At 37.9% G+C, this 27,346-nt stretch overlaps 2 protein-coding genes across 2 annotated transcripts; both read right to left on the bottom strand.

Moving 5' to 3' along the window:
- Positions 1–22,988: 22,988 nt before the first annotated feature.
- LOC113339505 (probable polyamine transporter At3g13620) lies at positions 22,989–24,545 on the bottom strand. The gene has a single exon (XM_026584764.1). It carries the CDS (start codon positions 24,433–24,435, stop codon positions 23,005–23,007), a length of 1,431 nt encoding a protein of 476 aa, XP_026440549.1. The 5' UTR covers positions 24,436–24,545; the 3' UTR covers positions 22,989–23,004.
- An 853-nt stretch (positions 24,546–25,398) lies between these two features.
- Positions 25,399–26,907, bottom strand: LOC113274563 (polygalacturonase-like). Its single transcript, XM_026523945.1, has 4 exons — positions 26,521–26,907; positions 26,115–26,404; positions 25,754–25,982; positions 25,399–25,647 (listed from the first exon to the last, which is right to left on the bottom strand). Exons 1-4 carry the CDS (start codon positions 26,905–26,907, stop codon positions 25,399–25,401), a joined length of 1,155 nt encoding a protein of 384 aa, XP_026379730.1.
- Positions 26,908–27,346: the final 439 nt, after the last annotated feature.

Here is a 27,346-nt window from a genome sequence, read left to right as displayed (position 1 = left end):
CATAGTGTTTGAAAACAATATGAAACTACTTCATGTTTTATTCGTTCCTGATCTCCACTGCAATTTGATTTCTTTAGCATGTTTAATTAAAGATTTGAAATGTGTTGTCACTTTGACTGATAAGTTATGTGTGATACAGGACCGTACTGCGAGGACGGTGGTTGGTGTGGTGAGGAACGAGACGGGGTCTATATCTTTCACAGTGGAACGCTCATTACGGCAAATCGAGTATCTGCTGGAGAAGATTGTTGTTTGTGGCATAGACGTTTAGGTCATGCGTCTAATAAGGTTATTTCTTTACTTCCGGGTGCGAATAAAGTTGATTGTCAGAAATTTCTTAATGAACCGTGTGATATTTGCTTTAAAGCTAAACAAACTCGGACTACTTTTCCTGTTAGTGAGAATAAAGCAGATGACTTCTTCGATTTGGTTCATTGTGATGTGTGGGGTCCCTATCGTACTTCATCTTCTTGCGGTGCACATTATTTTCTTACCATTGTCGACGCTTATTCTCGATGTGTTTGGGTTTATTTGATGGCACATAAAACTGAGGTGGTGCAAATTTTTCAGAATTTTTGTGCTATGGCTAGGACGCAATTTGATAGACAAGTTAAGAAGGTGCGCAGTGATAATGGTATGGAATTTCTTCCATTAATTTCATTCTTTATTAAACAAGGTATAGAATTTCAAACTTCATGTGTGGATACACCACAACAAAATGGGCGAGTTGAACGCAAGCATCGTCATATATTGAATGTGGCGCGTGCTTTGCGATTTCAAGTCAATTTACCTCTTCGGTTTTGGGGTGAATGTATCTTAACTGCTGCTTATGTTATTAATCGCACGCCTACTTCCTTGCTGAATGGGAAAACTCCATATGAATTGTTGCATAGAAAGCCTCCTATTTATAAACTTATTCGGATATTTAGATGCTTGTGCTATGCAAGTATTGTGCCTCGTGATCGTAATAAGTTTAATCCACGAAGTCAGAAATGTATCTTTGCTGGTTATCCATATGGAAAAAAGGGTTGGCGACTATTTGATTTGGAAAGGAAATAATTTTTTGTGTCTCGTGACGTAGTTTTCTTTGAAATCAAATTTCCTTATACAATTGTTTCTTCCGATAATAATAATGAAGATAATAATATTGCAATTGGGGTGGATGAGTGGTCTGTAATTTCTGCAGAACAATCTGGACTTTTAGTGTCTGATAGCACACAAATACAAGCCACAAGGAACCAAGGCAGCACCGAACAAGTGTCAGCAGAAACTAATAAGACAGACAGGATTGCTGGTCTGTCAGCAGCTTCAGGAGACAAATTTGTCTCATCTACAGATTTCTCTCAAAATGTATTAGGAAGGGGGAGTCCAATGGCCACTAGTCGACCTAACATTAACGTGACACGGAGGACAAGTGAAGTCGTCACTTCACATGATTTAAATAAGTCATCATTTGAAGATTCAGAGACTTTTGTCTCTTCTGGCGTGAATGGAAATCATTCACTGAACACGTCATCAGGTGAAGCTTCAGAGACTTTTGTCTCGACTGACGTGCATACACAGAATCTGGTACTGATGGGTGGAAAATCCGGTGGCGTTCCAGAAACTAATGACTCGTCTGGAGTGAATATGCGAAATGTGACAGACCGTGATTCACCTGGTAATATTCATCTACCTGACAACATTGCTACGAAAAATTTCTCGGAAGTTTTATTATCGGCTACAGAAAGTAATGAAGTTGTCAGTGACATTTCTAACACGACTGTTAGAAGAAGTGCTCGGTCACGAGTTCCTAATACTCGGTTAAGAGATTATGTAATACTATGGAAATAATAGATCCCGACTCCTCCACTCCTCACTCATCAACGTCCTCAGGTACGTCTTATCCCATACCTAATTATGTGTTTTGTGCAAATTTTTCTGCTAATCATACTCGTTTTTTGGTGGCGATAACTATTCTTAAAGAACCTACGAGTTATGCAGAAGTTGTTCGTCTTCCGGTTTGGCGCGTAGCTATGTCTAAGGAAATTGGTGCCCTTGATAAGAATGACACGTTATCTATTACTGATCTGCCGCCAGGGAAGAAAGCTATTGGTTGTAAATAGGTTTACAAAATTAAATATAATTCTGATGGTAGTGTCGGGCGATACAAGGCTCGCTTGGTTGTTCTTGGTAATAGACAAGTTGAAGGGGTGGATTATGATGAAACATTTGCTCCCGTAGCTAAAATGGTTTCTGTTAGAACATTTTTAGCAGTCGCAATTGCTCGTGATTGGGAGTTACATCAAATGAATGTTCATAATGCTTTTCTACATGGGGATCTTGATGAGGAAGTATATATGCAACTTCCTCCAGGATTTTCGACTAAATATCCTGGTAAAGTGTGTCGACTCCATAAATCTTTGTATGGTCTTCGTCAAGCTCCTCGTAATTGGTTTGCTAAGCTTGCAGGTGCTTTTAAGGCTTTTGGATTTGTACAGTCTTATGCTGATTACTCTCTGTTTACCCTACGACGAGGTGAGAACTCCATTAATGTACTTGTATATGTGGATGATTTAATTATTACTGAGAATAATTCCGCTGCTATTACTTTTTTTAAAGCATATTTAAGCCGTTGCTTTCATATGAAAGATTCGGGAAATCTCAAGTATTTTCTTGGTATTGAAATGTCTCGAGGAGCTGATGGTCTGTTTTTATCTCAACGGAAATACACCTTGGATATTCTGTCTGAGACTGGACTTCTTGGAGCCAAACCAGCTTCTTCACCCATTGATCAACATCATCGTCTAGCTCTAGATGATGGACCTCTCTATTCTAATCCATCTCAGTATCGTCGTCTTATTGGACGTTTGATTTATTTAAATATTACACGTCCTGAATTGTGTTACTCTGTGCATGTGTTAGCTCAATTTATGCAGTCTCCTCGGTTATCTCATTGAGAAGCTGCTCTTCGAGTTCTTCGTTATCTAAAGGGCCATCCGGGTCAAGGGATTGTTTTACATAAGGATAGTGCTCTCCAACTTAATGCTTATTGTGATTCTGATTGGGCCTCCTTCCCACTTAGTCGTCGTTCGCTTACTGGTTATTTTATTTTTTTGGGAGGCTCACCTATATCTTGGAAGACAAAGAAGCAACACACAGTATCTCGTTCTTCTGCTGAAGCCGAGTACCGTTTTATGGCTCATAATGTAGTGAACTCACGTGGCTAAAGGCATTATTGAAATCTCTAGGTGTGTTTCACTCTCAGCCTATGCGTCTTTACTGTGACAGTCAATCCGCACTTCCTATTGCTGCTAATCCTGTTTTTCATGAACGCACAAAACATATTGAGATTGATTGTCATTATGTACGAGATCAAATTCAGTCTGGCGCTATTATTACTTCTCATGTTCGCACAAACACGCAACTTGCAGACATTTTCACCAAAGCTCTGGGTCGTCCTCAGTTTGAGTTACTTCTTCGCAAGTTGGGCATTCGTGATCTTCATGCTCCAACTTGAGGGGGAGTATTAGGAGATATTGTATATTTATGTAGATATTGTTTATATGGTTAGGAAATATAATAGTTACGAAAGATATTATTTTGAGTTAATGCTAGCCAAATCTGTTTCTGGTTATCTTCCTATTTAGCCTAAGGGAATACTGATTTTGTAACCAAGCTTTTCAATAATAAGAAATCTTCATCTTCTCTACCTTGTCGTTTCAGTCGTCCATAAACATCTTTGATTGTGAACTATGTTTTCATTGACAAAACTTTAGACATTTGATCTCTATGCATCAATCTAGTCGACATGCACATCAAAAAAATCGATCCATATATTGTGGACAAGTATGACATTTGATCTAGTCGACATTTGACTATGTTTCCATATATTATGCATCAATCTAGTCGACATTTGATCTCTATGTTGTATGAGGCGCTAGGCGAAGCGAGGCGCCAAACCCAGCGCCTCACGCCTAGACGTCTAGGCGCGCCTAAGAAGCCTAGGCGTTCACTTATACAATTTGTTCTCTTAGACTTGTGTGATAGATCTATAACCATTGAATGTTTAATTGACGAAAAGAACACAGTCCCAGTTGAAGTTTTAGAACTAACAAGTAATCGACTAAAAAAAACAAATAAAAAAAGTTGAATTTCATGCTTTCTCACAAATTCAGGCAACCAAATCCATGTCTAATGCCTCATCTCCAATTCCGAATCCATTATTTCCACCAATAGCATGCCCGAAACCTGATTGCAATCGAGGCCTCTTGGACCATCTTCTCTGAAAACTACACCAATGATCACGTTATTTCCTTGAAACTCACAATATTCCCTTGAAACTTGATTAGACTTTGTTTCCATATTTTGATCAATGACTGTCTCCGGTAATTGGATTTGCATTAATATTGATATATTTCACTGTATAATGTATATAAAGTTTCCATCCGTTATTTGTTTCCATATTTTGATCATTGACTGCTGCCAGTGATCGGAAGTGCATTAATATTGATATATTTTACCGGGCCGCGAGTTATAATCTCAAAGGTGTCACTATCTATATACAAAAACTCCAACAAAACAAATTGTTCACAAAAATCTCATTTAACATAAATTGTCTATATTAGCCTTCTAATTTAAATCACCCCAACAAAAATAAAAACACAACCCCACTTTTAATTTTAAATCACCCCAACAAAAATAAAAATCAACCCCACCATTAATTTCTATTATATTATCACCACCACAAAATAACACCACCACAAAATAACACCACCAGCAGAACCACCACTGTGCCGCCACCACTGACCACTGCCGTCGCCAAAAACAACCACTGTCAACCGCCGCCACCGCTGTTACCGACCACCACCATCACCACCTCCATCGTCGCCAACCGCCACCGCCTCCACCACCACCGCCGCCAACCACCGCTGCCGACCACTACCACCTCGCCACCACCACCACCGCCGCCGCCAACCACCACCACGCCACCGCCTCCACCACCACCGCCGCCAACCACCGCTGCCGACCACTACCACCTCGCCACCACCACCACCGCCACCCAACACAACGCCACCACCTCCATCCCCCACCACCACCGCCCACCGCCACCACCACCACCACCACTGTCACCAACCACCACCACCAGCCACCACCGTTATCGCCGACCACCACCACCAACTAGTCGCCACCGCCACAAAAAATGAATTTCATTGATCAATATTCAACAAAATAAGAAAAAAATGATGAAACCAAACAGAAAAAATGATGAAACCAAAATTGGTTTCACCAAAATTAGATGAAACCTAATTAGGTTACATCATTTTTCCACATATTGTCATTTCGCCAACACAGCTTCAATGATGAAACCAAACCAAAATAAACTAGGCAAAAATGACCACATATTGTCATTTCGCCAACACAGCTTCAATGATGAAACCAAACCAAAATAAACTAGGCAAAAATGATGAAACCGAAGTTGGTTTCACCAAAACTAGATGAAACTGAAATTGGTTTCATCATTTTTCCACATATTGTCATTTCACCAATAACCACCGTGACCAACACAACCGCCAACCACCGTGACCAACTACCACTACCACCGCGCCGCCACCATCACCACAGTCCGCCGCAATGCGTTATTGCACTACCACTACCAGCCACCTCCACCATCCAGCACGACCACAAGCACCACAACCGTCCACCGCCATCACCAACCACCAACACCACTGCCGACCAGCACTGTGCCATTGCACCACCACTACCATCCACCGCCAACACCTGATGCACCGCCACCTGCACCATGACCGCCCACCGCCATCACTGATTACCAGCACCGTTGCCGCCTACCACCGCCGCCGAACGTCATTCACCCATGTCGCCACTGAAATCTGCCACTGCTGCCACCACTGGCGCCAGCACTACAGACCACTTCCATCTTCGACTACCAATGGCACCAGCACCACCACTACCGTCATCTTCATAGCTAAAATAGGATGAAACCAGTTTTGGTTTCATTGTAAATAGGATGAAACCAATTTTCTGCTGCAGATTCCCCGGCGTTGACAAACAACTTCCCTAGTGAACCTAATATACTTTCTTCTTGACTCTCTTGTTCGTCACGGATTGGGATTAGTGGTGGCCTTACTGACAATTTGGGAGGCTTCTGATATGGACTTGAATTGATGCTCTGCTTCTTAATACAAAAAAATTGTGATGTTGATGATGTTGGCAGTGTGTAAATTAGGTTAGCTACAAGATACGTAATTAAGATGAGTCAAATGTAAAAGCCAAGTGAGCAGGACAAGTGTGTACAGTTGGATAACATTAATATATATTCACTAAATGACTAAATCTTCTATTGGTTAAGGTACATTAAATGATAGCTTCATTAGTTAATCAAACTTAAGAAACTTCTGAAACTCGTGCTTGAAAAATATAGACCTACAACTATTTTTCAGTCACAGAAGAATAAAAAGAGATAAGTAGATACAAGATAACTTTGTTTGTGTTTTAAGGATATGCAAGTAACTGGCTCTATTCTAGAGTATCAATATTCGTAACATACTGCGGGTTCCATTGATGTGCACCTCAGATACTTGAAACCTATGCCAACGTAAACTGAGAATGCTAAAACATCTACCATTCATTAACTTGCATGACCTAGACAAAATAAGAATCCTACAGTTTCCCTATAACTAAGACAATTACGAGATCACCAATTCTATATACTCAAACAGATGGATTAAAATAAAAAAACAGGTTATATATACCTCAGTTCTTTCGTCACACATAATATTAATGGCAGCAACCTCAATAATATTTGCTAGCTCAGCTCCTACCATCCCCTCTGCCATACTAGCGACGACCATATAATCTACATCTGCAGCATTGTCTTTCATCCTCTTCTTATTAGATTTCCACTAATCCAGTTGAAGTTTATAATGTGCTTGAAGTTTAGATTTCCACTGCTCCAGCTGAACCATGGCAGCAACCACCATTTCCCTGTCATTTATAGCTCCACATTCCACCACTGCGACTAGAGCTGTCAAAAGGGCAAGCTAGGGTCAACCCGACCCTAGCTTGACAAGCCATGGACGGGTTAGAGTCAGCCCTATCCCTAGTACTATTCATGTACAAGCCAAAAACCCCAACCCTAATCCTAGACTGGTTGGCTCTAACGGGTTGCGGGTTGGCTTGTTAAATGGGGTGGTTGAAATTAAAATCACTTAAATGTATAAAAAATTTAGTGGGCAGAGGAATCACTACTCCGTAATCCTAAATCAAATGAAATTTGGATTGTATTAAATCATTTAAGGAAATATGAACTTTGATTTCTAGCACAACACCCTAAAATTCTTAAATTAGTAACTTAAAATTCCTAAATTAGTAGCTCACATGAAATTGACGGGTTGACGGGTAACCCGCGGGTTGACCCTAACCCGGCTTGTTTTTACTAGGGCTAGATATGACAACCCTAACCCGGCTTGTTTAGACAACAAGCCAAGACGAGCCGGGTTAAAACAAGCCAAGCTAGGTCCAACCCGCGGGCCGGGTTAGAAATTGACAGCTCTAACTGCGACACATAGCTTCCTAACCCATTCACAGCTCCATAACCTCCACCTGCATCATTTCAGTTCACAAGCCAATGTCATTATCTTCTTTATCCTTCATACGAACCAACACAAGGCTTCAACTGGTTTAAATCCTACCAGCAATCCATGGCTTAACCTGCAATTCCAGTCCTTGCGCTAGAGCTAACACCACCAGACAACTGCACCTACATCTCTGCCATCAGACCACAGTAACAATAGCAGCATCAACATTACATCTTCTTAAATACTAGTTCTCAGCACAAACTGCACTTCTTATTCAATTCCTTCTCTTCACTTCCATGACCACCTCACTGAACTGTAGTACCACCAATAAACACTTCCACTGCTTAGTCAAAATCCATCGTCACCTGCAATTTCAATAGCAGTTGAGGCATCAATTCAATCAACACACAGCACCAAAAACTCCATTCATCTTCTTCTCATTCTTTTCTCATCTGAATCTGCCCAGCAACAACATCTTGCGACTCCAGAACCCATCTCAAATCGAACCGTAGTTTACCAACTTCATTAATGCATCATTTCCATCATCTACAGTTTTATTTCCTCTTAACTGATTTCATTATCACCAGCAACCACAGCAGCTCATCTTCGATTTCTTGTCATCTCTGTTTCATAATTCCACCACCATCATTCTTCAGATCCATCCTCAACACCAGCGGCCTCATTCATTTCTCGAATTGACAGAAAATCCCTAATTGTTTCCTCAAGGACACCAACACAAACCCTCAATTTCTCCAGATCCCCATTTCAGTTCATCCAAAACTCCACAACTGAATTCAACAGAAGCTAGCAAAACCCATCTTCACATCTTCTCAATCTAACTCAACTCTGAGTTTCAATTTCTGAATCAACCCCAGACGAGATGCAGATCCAATTTCTTGCAATCTCAGATTCAACCCATCTTGAATCTTACCAAAGTCCATCATCTCTATCTTACCCTTTTCTCATCTCCCAATTCTCGATCTATTTCTCGATCAGCAGCAACGATATTTACTCTCAATTTCAGGTGATAAAACAGCGGCAGCTGCTGCTTCTTCTTTTCTCAGTTTTAGGTAAATGAATAAGAGAAAACGTCTCTCGAATTCTTCACCTCTTGAATTAGCGGTGTTCTTCTCGTGCAGTTCCATTGTTGCTGCTGGTGATGATGGTGGTGGGAGAAGGAGACGGAAGAAAGAAGAAATCAGAGAAGAAGAAGAAAAGGTCGAAGGGTATGTTTGGCTTTTTTAAAAGTAACAAAAACTAAATTTACACATTATTATTTGGCTTGGGGTTTTTGTACCAGTTTTATTTGAAACGGTTTTTATTTGGTGAAATAATATGACCGGTTTTTTCTTATCACTAGTTTGTTCACCTAGGGGTTTTGTCACTAGTTCTGATATTTCACTGTATATAAAAGTTTCCATACGTTGATTATTCATTGTCCGACGTCCGTGCATCCATGGGTGATATTGCCGTTATAATATATCCCTCTATTAATGAAGTTTCCATACTTCAACCATGCACTGAAGTTTCCATATTTCAACCACTGATTGGGGTGAGTCAATATCGTTATCTCACTAGTAATGGAGTTTCCATATATTTCAATCACATGAGCCCATATGTAGAAACATTATTATCTCACTATTAATAATGTTTCCATATTTGTGTCATTGATTGTTGCTGATATCTTACCTTACTTGGGAAGAATTGAAGATAGATGTTGAAGAATGGAGGCAGAGATGATGAAGATGAATGGAGGCAGACGCCTTTGGAGCTTAGTCTAGCGCCTAAAACTTCCGCGACGAGCCTAAAGCGCCATACTCGCTCGCCTAAGGCGCTAGTATAGGAAGTGGTATATTATTTGGTTCCTCGGGCGCTGGACCTGCGCTTAGTGGGATTTTGACGCCTAGGCGCCACGGGCGCTTTCCTTTAACAACATAGATGACCGGTCCCAACCGTGAAGCCCCAAGATGGCACATCACTGAATTCAATGGCGTAATTCATGAAGCATCATAAGTCGACAGTGTCACGTCATTATGGTTGAGATAAGAAAGGCTATTTTTAGGACATGCAATATCATGTGATAGTGTTGCATATCCTCGATTCAGAGTTATCCCGACTAAAGAAAGGAATTAGAGATGCAATGCAAGTCATGAATTTAAAGTGGTGTTTCCAAATGTGACACCGTTGCATATCCTTGAACCAGGCCCTGATTTATTGCATATCCTTGAACCAGGCCCTGATTTATTGCCCGGCATAAAGAATGTATGTAATACACTTAAAGTATGACGTTGAACTAAAAAGCAAGAAAAGACATAATTTCCTTGACTTTATTCGGATGCGGAATCAATATGAGTTAAGTGAATTGTCGATATCATCATAGCTCTAAGATTGATGTACATTGGCTCGGTTAAAACAGGTGCAATGCCATATTGGTTGGATGTTGTTCCAGGATGTCAGTTATGAGTTGTGTGCACGTCACACATGCCTGAGAAAAGGAGTTTGTTGAGGCGGTTATAAAGAGGCTTTATAACCGAATTTGACATTTCCTAATTGTTGAAGACAAGTGTGGCAGGATTATGCAGGCCAGAACAAAAGCTAGCAGTTAGAAAGACATTGTTGCGGTTGGGATAACTTCTTATAGAAATATGGTTGTTCACATACCGTGGACTCAGTTGCACACACATTGATTTGGTTCTTAGCACTATAAAATATATAAAAAGAACATATATGGATAAAAGTTACACGTTGTCAGCAATAGCATTGTCAGAGACCAACTTTTTTTTTTGGGTCGTTAGAAATTATTCCATTTGTACTACTATTTGTTTGGATACTAATAATTCTAAAGATGGTCCTTATTTGACGGGTAATTATTTCGGCGACAAACTGATTTTTGTTAGTATAAAATATATTCAGGGAAAAAACCTGCGAATTGTTAGTAATGAGATGATTGGAGACCATTTTTTCCATTTGTCGATAGAAACCAATTAAGTGACCGAAATAATTTATCACAAAAAAATTTATCAGAAACAGGGTTGGCTTTATTTGGTCACAATAAGTTTCCCGCCATAGCATGGGAATAAATTTCTTATTCCCACTTATTTTAGCGACAACTTCAAAGACTAAGTTTAATGATCGGAAAAAAAAAATTCTCGCAAAATGTTATTTTCATAGACAAATTTTTTCTGGTCACATAAAATCTTGTCACTAAATGCTTGTATTATTATAGTGTTTCCATGTTCGATTTATTTTCGCCATGATCGCAGTTTATACATATTTTTTCTTTTTAATATACATCTCGTTGTCCAAAAAAAACAATAGCAATTATGTTTGTTTATTTTCTTCAAAATATATTAAGTATCTTCTATTGCATCACCTTGTGATTGTCCATCCTTGATTACATGCCAAATTTCCGTGAAAGTTTGTTGTTTCCGTTGGTTTGTCGTTGTAAAATGTGTTTAAAAAGAAGTGAGTCCACTTATCCACTTGTCTGGGTTAATTATTCTTATGATCCTAAAAAGCATGAGTCGTACACTTTTGACCCTAGGGTCATAGAATTAATTATGTAAATTATTCTCATGACCTTGAAATGATTGTTCTTATGAGAAGACCAAAATAATATTTTAATTGTAAATATTTCATGTACAAATTTTATTTGTGCATATCTCCCGCACAGATTCTAGTTGTGGACATGTTAATTATGTAAATTAATGTATTTGTTCGTCTTTAAAGAACGGTTTTCTAAATTTAACTGATTCTGCATATTTTTTTGCACATGTTTACTTGTGTACATGTATCGGATAAATGATGAAATCAAAAGAGAGTTTTCTAACATTGTGGATAATAGTTGCACTTTAGAGAAACACTATTGATAATAGCTACACACTAAAAGAAAAATGTGTATAATATCTGCGTACTAAAAGAGATGCTATGAATAATAGTTGTAATCGGATGATATATGCACACTAAAGAATAAGAAAAAAAATAAAAAATCATTTAAGGAATAAAAAGTTCTAGAAAACGAATATTTGATATTTGTAGTTACGCTCGTTGTACTTATTAAATTCCTAGTATGATTTGTGAGATATGTTATATTTAAGTTGGTTTGATATTATATCCTTAAAAATTAGAGTTTATGTCCAAAATTATTATATTATTAGGCATGCGTATATTGTTATCACTATAATATTTTATTTAATGACATCATCTAACATCTTTATTCATATGACCCTTCCTTTTTAGCGTCATTTCAACAAAGTTGGTTAAAGAATTTTTAACTGGGCTTTAAGCCCATGGTTATTAGAATAAGAAAGAATGGGGAAAGGCCGAACACTTATTATAACGCGTTTGGATAAACATCCAGAAGTAACTTTTTGACTTCTAGAAGTCAAAAAGCAAGAAGTCAGTTTGTGTGTAGAATCCGAAAACGACTTCTAGAGGCAGAAAAGTCGACTTTTTGTGAAGTTTTATAGCACGTTTGGATACACATCCAGAATATATTTTTGACTTCTAGAAGTCAAAAAACAAGAAGTCAGTTTGGGTGTAGAATTTCAAAACAACTTCTCTAAAAGCAGAAATCAGAAGCAGAATTATATCCAAACACGCTATTAATTCCCACTACTGACTTGTTTCTTTCACTTTTTCGAGCAGGTATGGGATGGATTCTGCAATTTAGAATCCTATATTCCTTGGCAGCTTCCACCATCTTTCTCCTCGTTGCAAACTGGTCTCCCAAAGACAGCTAAGGTCCTGATGGGTTGAGGAATTTGTGGCAGTAGTTCTAGATGTTACGGTGCGAGAGATACAAAAACAAATTATTTATTAAAAAAAGGCCATTTCAGATTGGTGTGTATTTATAACTCTAATCATCCCGTGGGTATTTCCTTCAATGGTTACTTCTTATGCAGACTTTTGCATCTTTTCTTGGATCATTCGCATCTTTTCCTGGACAATCTCTGCCACAATTCATATTATTCCAACAATTCTCAATCTCGTTGGCATCAAATAAGGTTTTTCAAACCTATCTTAATTTGTAGCCATCCAGGTGGTTGTACTGACTCATAAGTCATAACATATTATTCAAGTATTGTGGCACCCATATTTTTCTATGTACATATCTATTAACTCTTATTGTTGTTACTTGCTGTACCAATATAGAATCTCCAAACGTATCTGCGAAAACCCAAAGATAACAGACATGTCGAAAATGTAAAATCAAGTTGACATAGTCAGAACCGATCCCTGAATTGGGGTCGACCCATGTCATAAGGGACCGGTATTCTATGATCCATCATGGGTTCGGTCCTGAATACTCTTTCCATGTCGAATAGTTTTGCAACCAGGTTTCTATGAATAACTTCTAGATATACACTGGAAATCCCAACAATTGCCTCTTTCTAAATGAGCTCCTAACAATGGGCTATATTCGTTTCTATGAAAAACTTGAGTATATTTTTCAGATTTATCTCCTAATCCAAGGGGCAGAATATGTTGGCGCAATGCGGAAGTGTGATGGGATTTATGGAAATGATTTGAGAAATGGGTATAGGAAAAGAGGTTGGTTAATTGAAAATTATTGGTTTAAGAAAAGTGAGGCTTTGATTAATTTTTGAAATGGAAAATGTTTACAAGGAAATTTAGTGTAGCTCTTTGGCTCACTATGTTTACAAAAGGCTCTTTGGCTCTTACTAACTCTAGCTCTCACTCTACTCACTTCTTCACTCACTTGAGTTTTTGATTGTTGTTGGATGATCAAAATGAACCCATTGATTGCCTATTTATAGGATCAATGGAACACTCTAGAAATAAAACATTCTAGAGAACACTTGATCAATCTAAGATTAGTCTAGAGATTGAATATTCTAGACCATGACCAAGGGACCTAGAGACATGGAATATTCTAGAGTCTACAATTGAATTTCTAACTAAAAAAGAGAAGAGTCTAGATATCTCTAGACTGGGCCCAATCAATGGAGATAAGCCCATGGGTGTTTTAGCTAATCTAGACCATCACAAATTATCTAATATCTTTAACACCCCCTCTTAATTTGTGATGTTAAGCTTTTCTCTAAAATGGTTGAACTTATCCGCCGTGACTGCTTTTGTGAACATGTCCGCATTTTGTTCTTGTGTTGGACAAAATTGGAGCTCAATTTCCTTGTTTTCTACCATCCCTCTGATGAAGTGGTGTCGTAGCTCTATATGCTTCGTTCGTCCGTGGAAGACTGGATTTTTTGTCATAGCAATTGTAGACATATTGTCACAGTAGATAGTCGTCGGCTGATTTTGCCTTTGTTGTATGTCGGCCATTAATCTTCTCAACCATACTGCTTCACATGCTGCACTTGTTGATGCTATTTACTCTGCTTCGGCTGACGATAGTGCCACCGTACTTTGTTTTTTGGAACTCCAAGAGATAACTTTTGTTCCCATACAGAAAACATAGCCTGATGTGCTCTTACGGTCTTCAATAGAACCTGCCCAATCGCTATTTGTGAAGCCAATTAAATCATTATCTTTTTCTCTTGTATACTTGATGCCAAAATTCTTTGTTCCCTTGATATATCGAAGAATTCTTTTTGCGGCGGCGTAGTGTAACTTGCTTGGCTCGCTCATAAACCGAGAAACAATGCTGGTTGCATTGACGATGTCTGGCCTTGTATTTGTTAAGTAGATCAGTGAGCCGACTAGACTTCTGAATAAGGTTGGATCTACTTTTGGCGCTCCATCATTTTTTATCAACTTCTCATTAGTACCCATTGGAGTTGAAATTGGTTTGCAATCCATCATGTTGAACCTTTTCAGTAAGTCTTCCGCATATTTTTCTTGAGAAATGAATATTTCTTCTGGAGATTGTTTTACTTGAATCCCAAGAAAATATCGCATAAGTCCTAAGTCTGTCATCTCATATTCTTTCATCATCTCCTTCTTAAAATTTTCTGCCATCTCTTGTTTTGTGCTGGCGTAAATTAAATCATCAACGTAGAGACAGACAATTAGGAAATCCGTACCTTGTTTTTTAATGTAGAGGGATGGCTCACTTGGACTTTTCTGAAATCCATTATCTCGGAAATACTTGTCGATTTTGCTGTTCCATGCACGCGGTGCTTGCTTCAGGCCATATAGTTCTTTCCGTAGACGATAAACCATTTTTTCTTTTCCTTTTCGGACATATCCTTGTGGTTGTTCAACGTACACCTCTTCTTCAAGTTCTCCGTTCAGGAACGCTGACTTTACGTCCAATTGGTGGACTTTCATTTTGAGTTGAGCTGCCAAGGCTAACACCATCGGATTGTTTCCATGCGAGCGACTGGGGCGAATGTCTCGTTGTAGTCGATTCCTGGTTGCTGGGAATATCCTTTTGCAACTAGCCTTGCTTGTGCTTCTGAATCGAACCATCTTCGTTGTATTTTGTCTTGTAGACCCATTTCAGACCAATTATTTCTTTGTCAATTGGCTGATTAACAGCTCCCATGTCTTATTTTCTCGATTACTCGCATTTCTCTTTCTTCGTCCATGGCGTCTCTCCATTTTTCTTCTTTTGCCGCTTCCTCATATCTTTGAGGCTCTAGTGCTATAAATGCACAATTAGATATTTCATAAATATCTCTTAGGGAACGCACCTTTCTAGGTGGGGCACTTGCTTCCGATGAACTTGGACTTTGTTGTGTTGGACTAGGAGACCTCGGGCTTGCTGGTGGAGTACTTTCTTCTGACGTGGCTGATCTGGCTCTTCTTCGATGAGTAGTGGAGACTCGTGGTTATCTGGTTCATCATTCCAATCCCAAGCTTTGAATTCATCAAAGATAACATCTCTTGATATTACCAGTTCCTTTGTATCTGGCTTTAGAAGTCTATAGGCTTTAGACTCCTCGCTATATCCGATGAATATAAGCTTTTCTCCTTTTTCATCGAACTTTTCTCTATGTTGGGATGGAATATGTGAGTATGCTACGCAACCAAAAATTCTGAAAGAAGTTACCTCGGGCTTTTTCTTATGCCAAGCTTCATATGGAGTTTGTTGAGAACTGCCTTTGTTGGAGAACGGTTTAAGGATGTAAACCGCCGTGTTGACTGCTTCTGCCCAGTAGCTATTGGTAGCTTCCTTGCTTTTAGCATACTCCGAGCCATTTCCACGATCGTACGATTTTTCTTTCCGCGACGCCGTTTTGTTGTGGAGTGTATCGACGGTTAGCTCCTTTTAATTCCATTTTCTTTGCAGTAGTTGATAAACTCTTTTGAAGTAAATTCTCCACCACGGTCTGTACGGAAAACTTCAATTGATGGCCACTTTGCTTCTCTGCCAGCGCCTTGAATTCTCGGAATTTAGTGAATGCCTCGGACTTTTGCTCGAAATATACACCCACATCATCCTGGTATAATCATCCACGAATAAAGAAAATATCTTCTGTTGTTGAGTGAGTTGTTCTTGTCGGACCGCAAATCGGCGTGCACCAATTCGAGGGGCTTCTTGCTCTCCACGATTCTTTGTAAATGGAAGTCTATGAAACTTCCCAGAATACAACCTTCACATATTTATCTCCACCGATGATATTGGGAAGACCAATTACCATGTTTTTGATTTAGAACCTTCAAGGATCTGTAGTTTAGATGCCCGTATCTCAAATGCCATAGCTTTCCTTCGTCAATATGGTTGGTACTCATTGCACAATTTTCAATTGATGGCATAGATAGGGGAAAGACAAAATTTCCTGACATTTTTACTTTTGCCACCAATTGATTATTAATTTTATCATAAATTGTGCATTCTCCGTCTTCGAAATGTAGTGAGTACCCTTTTCTTATAAGTTGTCCAACACTTAATAAATTTTGAGCTAGGCCAGGAACATAAAGAACATCAGATATGTATCGAGTTTTACCTGACCTTGTACGTACGGATATGACTCCTCTTCCTTCAACATTCTGGAACTTTCCATCTCCAAGTTTGACTGGCGGAATCTCTTGTTCCTCCAATTTTACGAAATATTCTTTGTTTCCTGTCATATGGCTGCTGCATCCGCTGTCGACGTACCATATACCTTGCGATTCTTGTTGCGAGGTGAGGCAGGAATAGAATACTTGATTCTGAGAATTGTTTTTTCGGAATAGTTTGCTTCATTAAGCCAACAATCTTTCTCCATGTGATTTAATTTATCACACTTGGTGCACTTATACTTGCAATCTTCAGTTGCATGTCCAAACTTTTTGCAAACATTGCATCGGAGATTTGAGGAGTTATTTTTTCCGTACCTTTGATTGTTGTTTCTATAACCTCCTTTTCCTTTTCCACGTCCGCGGTAGAAATTTCTGGGTCCTTGATTTGACGTCGACCCTTTCTCGTACTGCGAGTTGGATGACGATCCCCCTCTGGAGCTTTCTTTTTTGGCTTCTGTATTTTTCTTCTCACTGAAATTTATTTTTGATTGAAATGCCTGCTCCAATGGTTGCTCCGCGAACCTATTTATTCTTTTCTCGTGCGCCTCGAGTGAACCCATTAATTCATGTACCGACAGAGTCGATAAATTTTTTGATTCTTCAATGGCAGCGACGATATGATCAAATTTGAATGGTAAGCTTCTTAATATCTTTTCTACCACTCTTTTATTTTCAATGGTATCTCCATAACTACTGATTTGATTTACTATGCCAGTAACTCTTGAGAAGAAATTATGGATAGTATCGCCATAAATTTTGTAGTTTAATGGAGATTACCTTTTCTGATCCTTGGAATGCCACTTTGAGAATATTCCAGGCCTCCTGTGAAGTTTTCGCCACCGAAATTCGAGGAAAAATAGCTTTGGTTACGCCCTGTTGTAGAAACAGTAATGCTTTAGCATCTTTCTTCTTATTTTCCTTATACTCCTTTTTCTCTGCGTCCGTCCATGACGACAGAGTTTCTGCTGACTCTGGTACTTTATAACCTTCTTCTATAAAATCCCATAGGTCTTGTGAAATGAATAGTGTCTTCATTTGTAGACTCCAATAATCGTAACTCTCACCATCAAAAATTGGAATTAGACTTTGGGCATAGTTGAAACCTTGAATATTTTGGTTAATTGCCATGAGTAAAGTTTTAGGATTACTGGGTTAGGTTTGCTCTGATACCAAATTTGTTGGCGCAATGCGGAAGTGTGATGGGATTTACGGAAATGATTTGAGAAATGGGTATAGGAAAAGAGGTTGGTTAATTGAAAATTATTGGTTTAAGAAAAGTGAGGCTTTGATTAATTTTTGAAATGGAAAATGTTTACAAGGAAATTTAGTGTAGCTCTTTGGCTCACTATGTTTACAAAAGGCTCTTTGGCTCTTACTAACTCTAGCTCTCACTCTACTCACTTCTTCACTCACTTGAGTTTTTGATTGTTGTTGGATGATCAAAATGAACCCATTGATTGCCTATTTATAGGATCAATGGAACACTCTAGAAATAAAACATTCTAGAGAACACTTGATCAATCTAAGATTAGTCTAGAGATTGAATATTCTAGACCATGACCAAGGGACCTAGAGACATGGAATATTCTAGAGTCTACAATTGAATTTCTAACTAAAAAAGAGAAGATTCTAGATATCTCTAGACTGGGCCCAATCAATGGAGATAAGCCCATGGGTGTTTTAGCTAATCTAGAACATCACAAATTATCTAATATCTTTAACAGAATATGGTTGCAGTGAAGAGCAGAAATCTAAATATCAATGGATGGTCATGCATTCTTTGAAACAGATTTATCTCATTACCCTTTTGCGAAATTCTAATCTTTGGAAGAATCAATTGAATGGGTGGGTGCTGGAAATGATTATCGGTTGAATACGGGCTCGCTTCGTTGTCTTCTACACCCGAAATTCCGGATGTTTTTCGGTTGAACAATTTGTTTTACAGAAATCAACTTTCTTATAATTAGACTAATTAAAATTAGTGAATTGGGTATGATAACATTCTTTAATTGATAAATAAATAGATTCGACTCAACGGATATTTTTAGTAAATCCAGAGTTCTTATCGTTGTAATTTCCTATATATGTTAGAGCAAGAGCATATACAGCACAGATATGAGGAAGGCAAGACTCAGTTTAAAAAAAAAACAATAAATGAAAAAGAGAGTAATAAGTAGTAACAATCATTATATTATTTGTAATCAAACCATGATCAACCAAATACCCATGGACATAATGATAGATCAAATAGTTATTAACGAGCTGTTTATTATGATGCCTGATTCTTACTATATTTATTGCAGCACGTATGGCTCATCGATGGACGATTTAGCATACCTCCCTGCCCTAGGATATGGTTTGGATACTTCTTGGCTTCATGCATGTCGCCTCAGGATATGGTTTCTCTACTTCGACAGCAGACCCACTAGACGCCCAAAAGGAGCACCTGAGATTACCACAGCAATCGCTGTCGCCTTTCACCCAGTTACTCTTCGAGGTTGTGGCAGCTGTGAACTATAGAGAATGAGAAAACCAAAGTCAAGATAAACAATACTGCATTGGCTTTGCTCATTCTGATGAATAGCTTGAAGTTGTGTGTGAATAGGAAGTGCATCGTTGCGAGTTATATATATCCGTTGTACTTTGTTTGTGCACGCGTGTAGCCAACCTGCTAACGAAAAAATCCAAAATGCACAAGTGAGCAAGTTTTATCATAATAAAATGCAAAAATCCAGAATTACTAGGAAGAGATTCTTCCGTTGCAAAAACAAGAAAAAGCTCGTACACAGCAATGAAGCAGAATGTGGTTGTTCGATTCGTTCTACAAGGAAAAGGACAACAAAATTAACTCATGCGTTTTGGATTTAAGTCTAGGAGGTTGCCTACACGCACACAAACAAAAAGACGATGGCACTAACACATGTATTTTGGATTTAGTCATTAGAATTTAGGAAGTTGAGTACACGCGTAAACAAAAACTACACGATCATATATGTAGGTACACAAATCATGCTCGCCACTTGGCGGTTCAGGAAGATCCCAAATAGGACTAGAGAATCACACCAAAAGATCCTATAATATTCTCCAAGTAACCCAGACAGTGACTTGTCAAATCAAGGTCGAAATCACTTTTTCACCAACCAACGACACGAAGTAAGGATTTATATGCGAAGTACGGAACGAAATAAAACGTGGACGAAGGAATAGATGGAGTGTCCAACAAGACACAAGTCGCGAGATCAAAACAGACGAAATACGGTTACTTAACTGGGAAGATAACTTGCGAAGACGATGAGTTACGGATCAAGAAAAGAGGCAGCTGTCCCGACAAGCTATTAGAGATGTCAGCGAAAGGAGGGGAAAACTTTATCGAAAATAAAGCGAGCGAAGTATAAAGTAAGCTAGCGAGAAATATGTAACCGTGAGCGAAGTAAAATGAGTTGTATTCCATTAAGGACCATTGGCTTATAAATAGGAACCTTTAGGCATGGGAAAGGGGATCGGATTTTGGAGAGAGGAGTAGTCTTGTGTAGGGGAGTGAGATTAGGGTTTCTAGTATCCTTATACGTGAATTGTAGATTTGTGGTGACTGATTAATAAAGAAATTCTTATTCATAATCTTAATGATGTCTTAGATCTTGGTTTACTTTCTATTTGGGTGTATTATTGGATTTCCAGTAGTTACATTTTGGCGTCCAGAAACAGGGAACTTAGATTGAGGATTCATCCTCATCTAAGAGTTAGGGTTGAAGTTGTTTAAAAGAAAAGGTTTTGAGGTCAAAGACGGGGAGAATCATCCTTTGCGAACGTAGAGTTTTATAGATCTTAAACGACTTGCTCAAAGTTGAGACCGGGAATCTGGGAAAGAAAGCGATCTTCAGGTGTCGCATCAGGAAATTGGAAAAATCACAGAGAAAGGATCTGTTTCGAAGCCGGGGATTGTGAACAGTTACTCAGTAACGAATGGAGGATTAGTTGATGGCTAGAGCATCAGATTGAGCGAGGCACGTAAGAGCAACGAGGAGAAGCGAACGTTTGGAGGCAAAGAGAGGAAAAAGAATGAAAAGGGGAGAAACATCGGTTGCAGGAAGAAGGCAAGGCGGGAATCAACGGCAGAATGAAGGCGCTAATGAGAATGGCTTTAGGGAAGGGTCGGTGCACACCTCTGACACGGACACGTCGTGGGCGAAGAACCAACTCACGAAGAGATGGAGAGAGACATTGGCGAAGAAAACATGACGTTGGAACAGTTAAGGGAGACGCTTCACCTTGAAAAGGAATTAGACAGGGACCTAGCGGAACAACACGATAGGCTGACAAGGCAGAACGCCGCGCTAACGTTGCAAAATCGTCGGCTCAATGAGGAGAGATCGTTCGAAGATAGAGACCCGCATCGAAGGAGGCACGCCCACGAAGATGACAGAAGGGAACGAAGCGACTAGAAACGAGAAACAAACTCCTGTTTAAAGAAAAGCGAACCCCACGAGGTGAAATTAGCCGAACGTGACACTATTTCTTCAGGTTCTATAAATAAGTCAGGTTTACCTGATTCGATAGTTTGTTTACAAGTCGATCTTGTAAGCTAAAATGGTTCAGCTAGTTCGTTATTTGGTTTATAGGTCGAACCTCTAACTTGTTTTTTCTTCTTAAAATATGATGTCTGTCGTTTTAGGCTTTGCATGTCTTCTTTATGATGTGGAAGATAATATGAATGATAGAATGTGGTGTAGAGAGATGATCAAGATTAAAAGATCTCTTCTTAGGGACTTTGATGTCTTCTTATATAAAGCTCTTAGCGTTAGTCTTTATAATCCATCTAGGACCGTATTTCCTTGAGAAAGAAGTCTATATCGCGTCCAAATATGTCCTAGAACAGTGTCATATTCGGTAAGTACCTTGCTAGCCTTTCCCGACCAATCCTGAGAATTGAAATTTACCTCAAGTAGTTGTCAAGTTTCTATGGATCGATTAGATCACTTTCAAGCCGAAAATCTATCTGTAAATACTTTGAAAATCTTAATTTATAGTCTCCAGATTCGGCTGGCTCATGCTGATGAGTTATCAGCAGATTTTCTCTTTGGAAACTCAAGACTTTCGATCTTGTTTTGGCCGTAACTTCTTTGTCCGAAGTAGGAATGTCCTCATTCTTTTTGCGCTGCCTTTGTCCTTGAATTCTCATGAAGATGAAGATAAGATCTCCTTGATTTCAATGAGTTGAATTTGGACCTTGGTATTCTCCATCAGTAGACTTCATTTTCTTAACAATTTTAGTCATTTACATTTCTTTTGGTTGATTCATCCTAAGAAAATGCATGATAGAAAACATATGTAATAAAAAGCCTAGCCCCCATTCGGATAATATATATATATATATCATTATTTTTTTTAATTATATAAATATTTATTTTTCCTTTCCTATTAGGGTATTATAATCTTAAATTTTTTCTTGGGTAGGAATATTATATCTTGGAGATGAAGGTTTCTCTCTTACGCCAAGTTTTATTACTCCGTATTGAGGTGTTCGTTATCACTTGAAAGAGTATGTGGAAATATCCCAAAAGATGCTAAAGAATTATTTAATCTTCGACACTCATCATTACATAATGCAGTTGAACGTATTATTGGAATACTTAAAACGAGATTCATTATTTTGCAAGCACAACCTCAATATTTGTATGAAGTGTATAAATGATTTGTTACTTGATGGCGATGATGTTATCATTGTACCAGAAACTAACCTTGGGATACCGGAAGACAATGACGAAGGTTCCAGACTCAGGAGAAACAGAGAATCAGATTTAGCGTCAAAACTTCGTACTTCGATTGTTGATACAATATGGAATAATTGTCGACGATGTCGTCGTACTATTTAGTTTTTTATTATTAATTTTTATCAAAATGTTGATTTAATATATTTTTATTTCAGGGTATTTTTTATTTTTTATCGGATTCTTGTTTTAATAATTCTAATTTTAGATATTTTCATTTTAAAATGTCCAATATTGATTTATATAATGCATATCTGAACTTGGTTGTTTGAAACAAATATTATTTATATTAAACCTACTACTGTAAATCGTGTCAAACACTATTTAAGTTAACTCAGGATATGATATAATTTAAGACAAAAATCACTAAAACTAATCAGTCTCCATGTTATTTGTAATTAAATTAAGATAACTTAATCTAGGATATGTTATCCCATTTCCAAGATCCCTAATAGACCCTTAATCTCTTCCGAGTTTTCAGTGCAAAAAGAAAAACCAAAAAAAAAGCAAAGGATACTGAAAGTAAACAAGAAAAAGTAAAGCCAAAAAGGTTGCAGTAATGAAACATTTGATAGAAAAGTCAATTAAATTATTTATAAAGCACCAATAAGCATAATTATAAATATAAATCTTAAACTGACAACTATTGAACCCAAATTGTACATAGAAAACAAAAAAGAACCCATTAACAATAAGCCATAACTATGTTGGAGAATGCTAACTAACACTCATTGTTGTTCTCTTGATTCTTTCTCCACCACTTGTTCGTCATTGTTTTTATCGATGAATTTAATGCACCCTTTAGATTTGCAGCAATTCATCAAAAAATAATTGCAAATTGCTATAAAAGTAAGACCAGCACTGATGCAAAGAGGAATAAGTTTAGAGAACCTCATAACAACCACCACAAATGCTGCTGGAATCAAACACATAATGCAAAGAAGAGGAACATTTGCTGGAACTTTATAAGGTCTATGCAAATCTGGTTTTTTGATACGCAACCAAATAAATGCCGAAAACTCTAATAGCATGCCCATGCTATATAAGAAATTGGCGGCAGCAATGATATCTTCGAACTGAACGAATGTAAGGCTCAATGAAATTGCACTCGACAACAAGATTCCGACCCATGGAGTATTAAACCTTTTTGATCTCCATGCAAAAAGCCCAGGTAAAAATCTAAGATTTGCCATTCCTTCTGCTTGAAAAGAAGAACTGCTTAACTGAGCTTCGAATAATCCAACACCTGACAAAGCTGAACCAATTGCAACCCAGTACTGCAACCATGGCCCGGCAATCATTCCTGCAGCATCAGCTAAATACCCGTTTTCCCACTTGTCTTGCTCCAACTCTAGAGATCCAATTATCGCCAATAAAGGGATCAAGTACCCAAGACAAGCAATAACTCCAGCAGAAAATAGAGCTGTGGGGAACGTTTTTTGTGGATTTTCTACTTCTCCAGCCAAAGTACTTGCATTATCCCAAAAGTTCAAATTCCAAAACAAGGTATTCAAAAATGCTGTCCAATCATTCTTTTTGAAATTGTGACCGTTTGCCCCTAAACTCAACAATCTGTGCCATTTGATTTTAGGTAGTGCAATCAAGCTCATGATAAGAAATGGCATTAAAGAAATAATACCAATAGCAACAGAAACCCAACCAACAACACTTAATCCAAGATAGTTCAAAACTGATAATGCTACCGTAGTTATACAAAGAGTTGTAATTTTAGGCACATCATCATAAAGGAAATGTAATTGAGTATAACTATTTCTCAAGTAATCTTTAATCAAAACCGGATATGCAGCATTATTAATAGATCCACTAAGAAATTTTAGTGAACCCATCATGGATCCCCAAAAAGGACCAAAAGCTTCGGAAGCCCAAACCACATAACCACCATTTTCAGGATATGCAGTTGCAAGTTCTGCGGTGATCAGAGCTTCAGGTATACTCCATATGAATGGAAATATTAAGAACCCTAGCCAGGAAAAAAGTGGTCCTGCTGCTTTCACCGCAGGTTCTTCTCCAAAAGGTCCTCCTGAAACTTCAAAAAAGATTAGAAAGATTAGTGGGAACAACGTCAGTTTTTTCACTGATGGTTTTGCACTTGGACTCTCAATTTTGATTTCTGCCAGCTCTGTTTCACTCATCACCATTGTTACATCCAATGAAAAAAAAATTAGTGATCTGATAAGAGAAAAAGAAAAGAGATGATAATTCTAGCTAGCAGTGATCTGATTACCAAAACAAAAAATCTAGCAGTGATCCGATGAGGAAAAAAGAAAGAAAAGGGATGAAAATTCTGGCTGAGATCGGAATAGAAAGAACAAAAAAGGGGTGATAGTATTCGAGATTTTTGATAAGATTACTACTACTATTCGTATGCAGATGTTGTACTTATATCTTTTCTGGCACTATTTTTTCTCTGACTAATTATCTATCTAATCCAGGATTCTCTGCAAAATCTAAACGAAAAAGTCTAATAAGGATTTGGTTTATTTATTTATAGATAATAACGAGGGATTATGGGAGATTTACTTTCTAAAACTGCAAAACACTAATAATCCGAATCTAATTCTGTTTAGTTTGTTATTTGTTAAAAGATTTCTTGTTATTAAGAATCTTGTTGTGTTTAAATTTGGTACGGTGACCTGCCTTGTTTTTGCACGTTTACTACAAAAAAATAAAATAAATAAATAAATTATTGTCTAGCTTTTGTTTATTTTAAGAAACGTTCTTTACCAAATCGAAAACCATCACCTGGCCAAATCCAAAGTTCAGACCCATCTTCCTTGAAACGATTTCAGGACAACTTTGGCCATTCATCAAAAAGCGAAGATAATAAGATTAGTCTAGGTGATCTTCTTATATAATGAACTCGTCCAAAATAAAGGGATACATCAGAACAAGAAACCTCCTGAAATACATCGAACCCAAAACACATAACTGCTATACTTATAACAATCGATCTGTTGTGTGTATCTTGTTACATTACAAGTGAATTTTATTCCATGTATTTACATATAGATTTTCCATAAAGATGTAACAAATTACATATTTACAGATGAATGAAGGAAAAAGAATTAAAAATGTACATTATGAGTAAGTATAAAATGCTATCAACAAGTTAACAATGGGAAGACTGAACCAAGGGTGATTCCCTTGACATTTCGACAATATGATTCTGTTGGCTTTGGTTTTTGCTGTTCTCCTTGCTTTTGTGGTAGACGGTACACTAGTTTGATATTCTCGACATGGATTCCTTTACAAGGATTGATGTCACTGCAATCGAACTTCATTGCGACTTGACTTGCTGATGTTCCTTTGATGTTCCCAAATGTAACATCCCTAATTTGAACGCCCGAATGCTATAATAAACAAAAGAGAGTAACGATCAATATAAAATGTTTTAGATTAAAACAAATACATATCATAGATTTTCAATACAAGGTTATTTGTGTAGTGTTTACATACCTGACCAGGGCATCCTTCATGTTGTGGACAGTAATTTTGATCGATAACTATCGGGTTATGAACATTATTCATTACAGCATGTTTAAACACTACTCCTTTAACAAATCCTTTACTAGGTCTTCCCCAAGATTTTATTCTTACTCCATTTTGTGTTCCAGTGAATTCCACATCTTTCACTGTCACATTTTGCACACCTTCTTCTTCCAATCCCATCCCTAAACTCCCAATGCTGTAAAAAATGTTTTTACATTTAACATGTAATTAATGTCTTGGCAAGTACAATTATGATACTATTGATATACTTATGAAGAGATATGCATCAGAAATGAAGACAAGTAAGAACTCGAAATCTATCCCTCACCTTATACCATGTCCAGGACCACATGTAACCCGTTCAATCCACAGGTTCTCTGTTCCAGGTCCAACTGAGATACAATCATCTCCTGTCTTTATACCGGTGTTCAAGACACGAACGTTGGTTGACTTACCAACATGTATACCATCTGTATTGAGGCTATCCTCTGGAGCACGTATCTTAACACCATCTAAGAATATGTTTTTGGATGCTAGGACAACAATATGGAACATTTTGGGATTAAGCGAGCTCAAATTTTGAACGGTTACATCATCCGAACTAAAGATGCCAAGCGACTGCATGAGAAAGCCAAATCATAATGAGTTAGTTAAGTGGTTCAGGATCCGTAACCTAAAAGAAAAATAGAAAATGCATATGAAAATTATTAGCAACTAGTTTAATGTATACGCACCGTTGGTCCTCGTGGGCATGCCTTTTTGGCTAGCTTGCAAGAATATAAGCTTGAGCCTCGTCCATCAAGAACTCCTCCAATGATTGACACCCCCTTGACACGATCAAACTTTAGCCAATTCTCAACAGAAGACTTCATCTGCTTAAAGTCGGGAGCAATGAGGATCCCATCAATTCGAAAAGTGATTTTAGAACTTTTACACGGTCCTAAGAAGATGGTTGGACCGATAAGATACTTTTTCTTAGGTACATAGATAGTTGATGCTTTCGATGAGCTACAAGAAGCGGCCCAGGCTTTTAGAAATGCTGTACTCGAGTCTGTCTTTCCATCTGCCTTGGCACCGAAATCTGCAACGTTATTAACGATCACTGTGTCTGCGTTTATCATGGATAATAGAAAGGGAATGGTAATGAAGAAAAGAGTTGAAGAAGGAAGTGAAATGTTGTTTCTTTTTTGGAATGCCATAATTTGGGAGCAGTATAGATGGTAATGAGATGATATGAGTTTGAGTACTCCAAACCAACCTTTTATAGCAGCGTGGGATCATTTAAATATGTGCATCCATTTCTGTCTTGATTAAGGTTTTGATAATACCAAGTTGAAGCAAGAATTTCAACTAGAGGATGTAACTTGCAAATCAAAAAGAGTGGGTTGAAAATTTTTATGCTTTAAAAAACACTTAGCCGTTAACTTGGAGAATGATCAACATTTTAATAAATTGTTTTTCATTGGTTCACTCGTTATGCATGGAATTCTACGATTGAGTATCATCTAATCCATTAATCATATCAAGCAAATATCCATAAGCTTGACATTATTATGTGTT

This window comes from Papaver somniferum, chromosome 1 (assembly GCF_003573695.1).
Source record: "Papaver somniferum cultivar HN1 chromosome 1, ASM357369v1, whole genome shotgun sequence".
Classification (NCBI taxonomy): Eukaryota; Viridiplantae; Streptophyta; class Magnoliopsida; order Ranunculales; family Papaveraceae; genus Papaver; species Papaver somniferum.
Note: the sequence above shows the minus strand (reverse complement) of the source record. Positions and strands in the feature narration are given on the sequence as shown.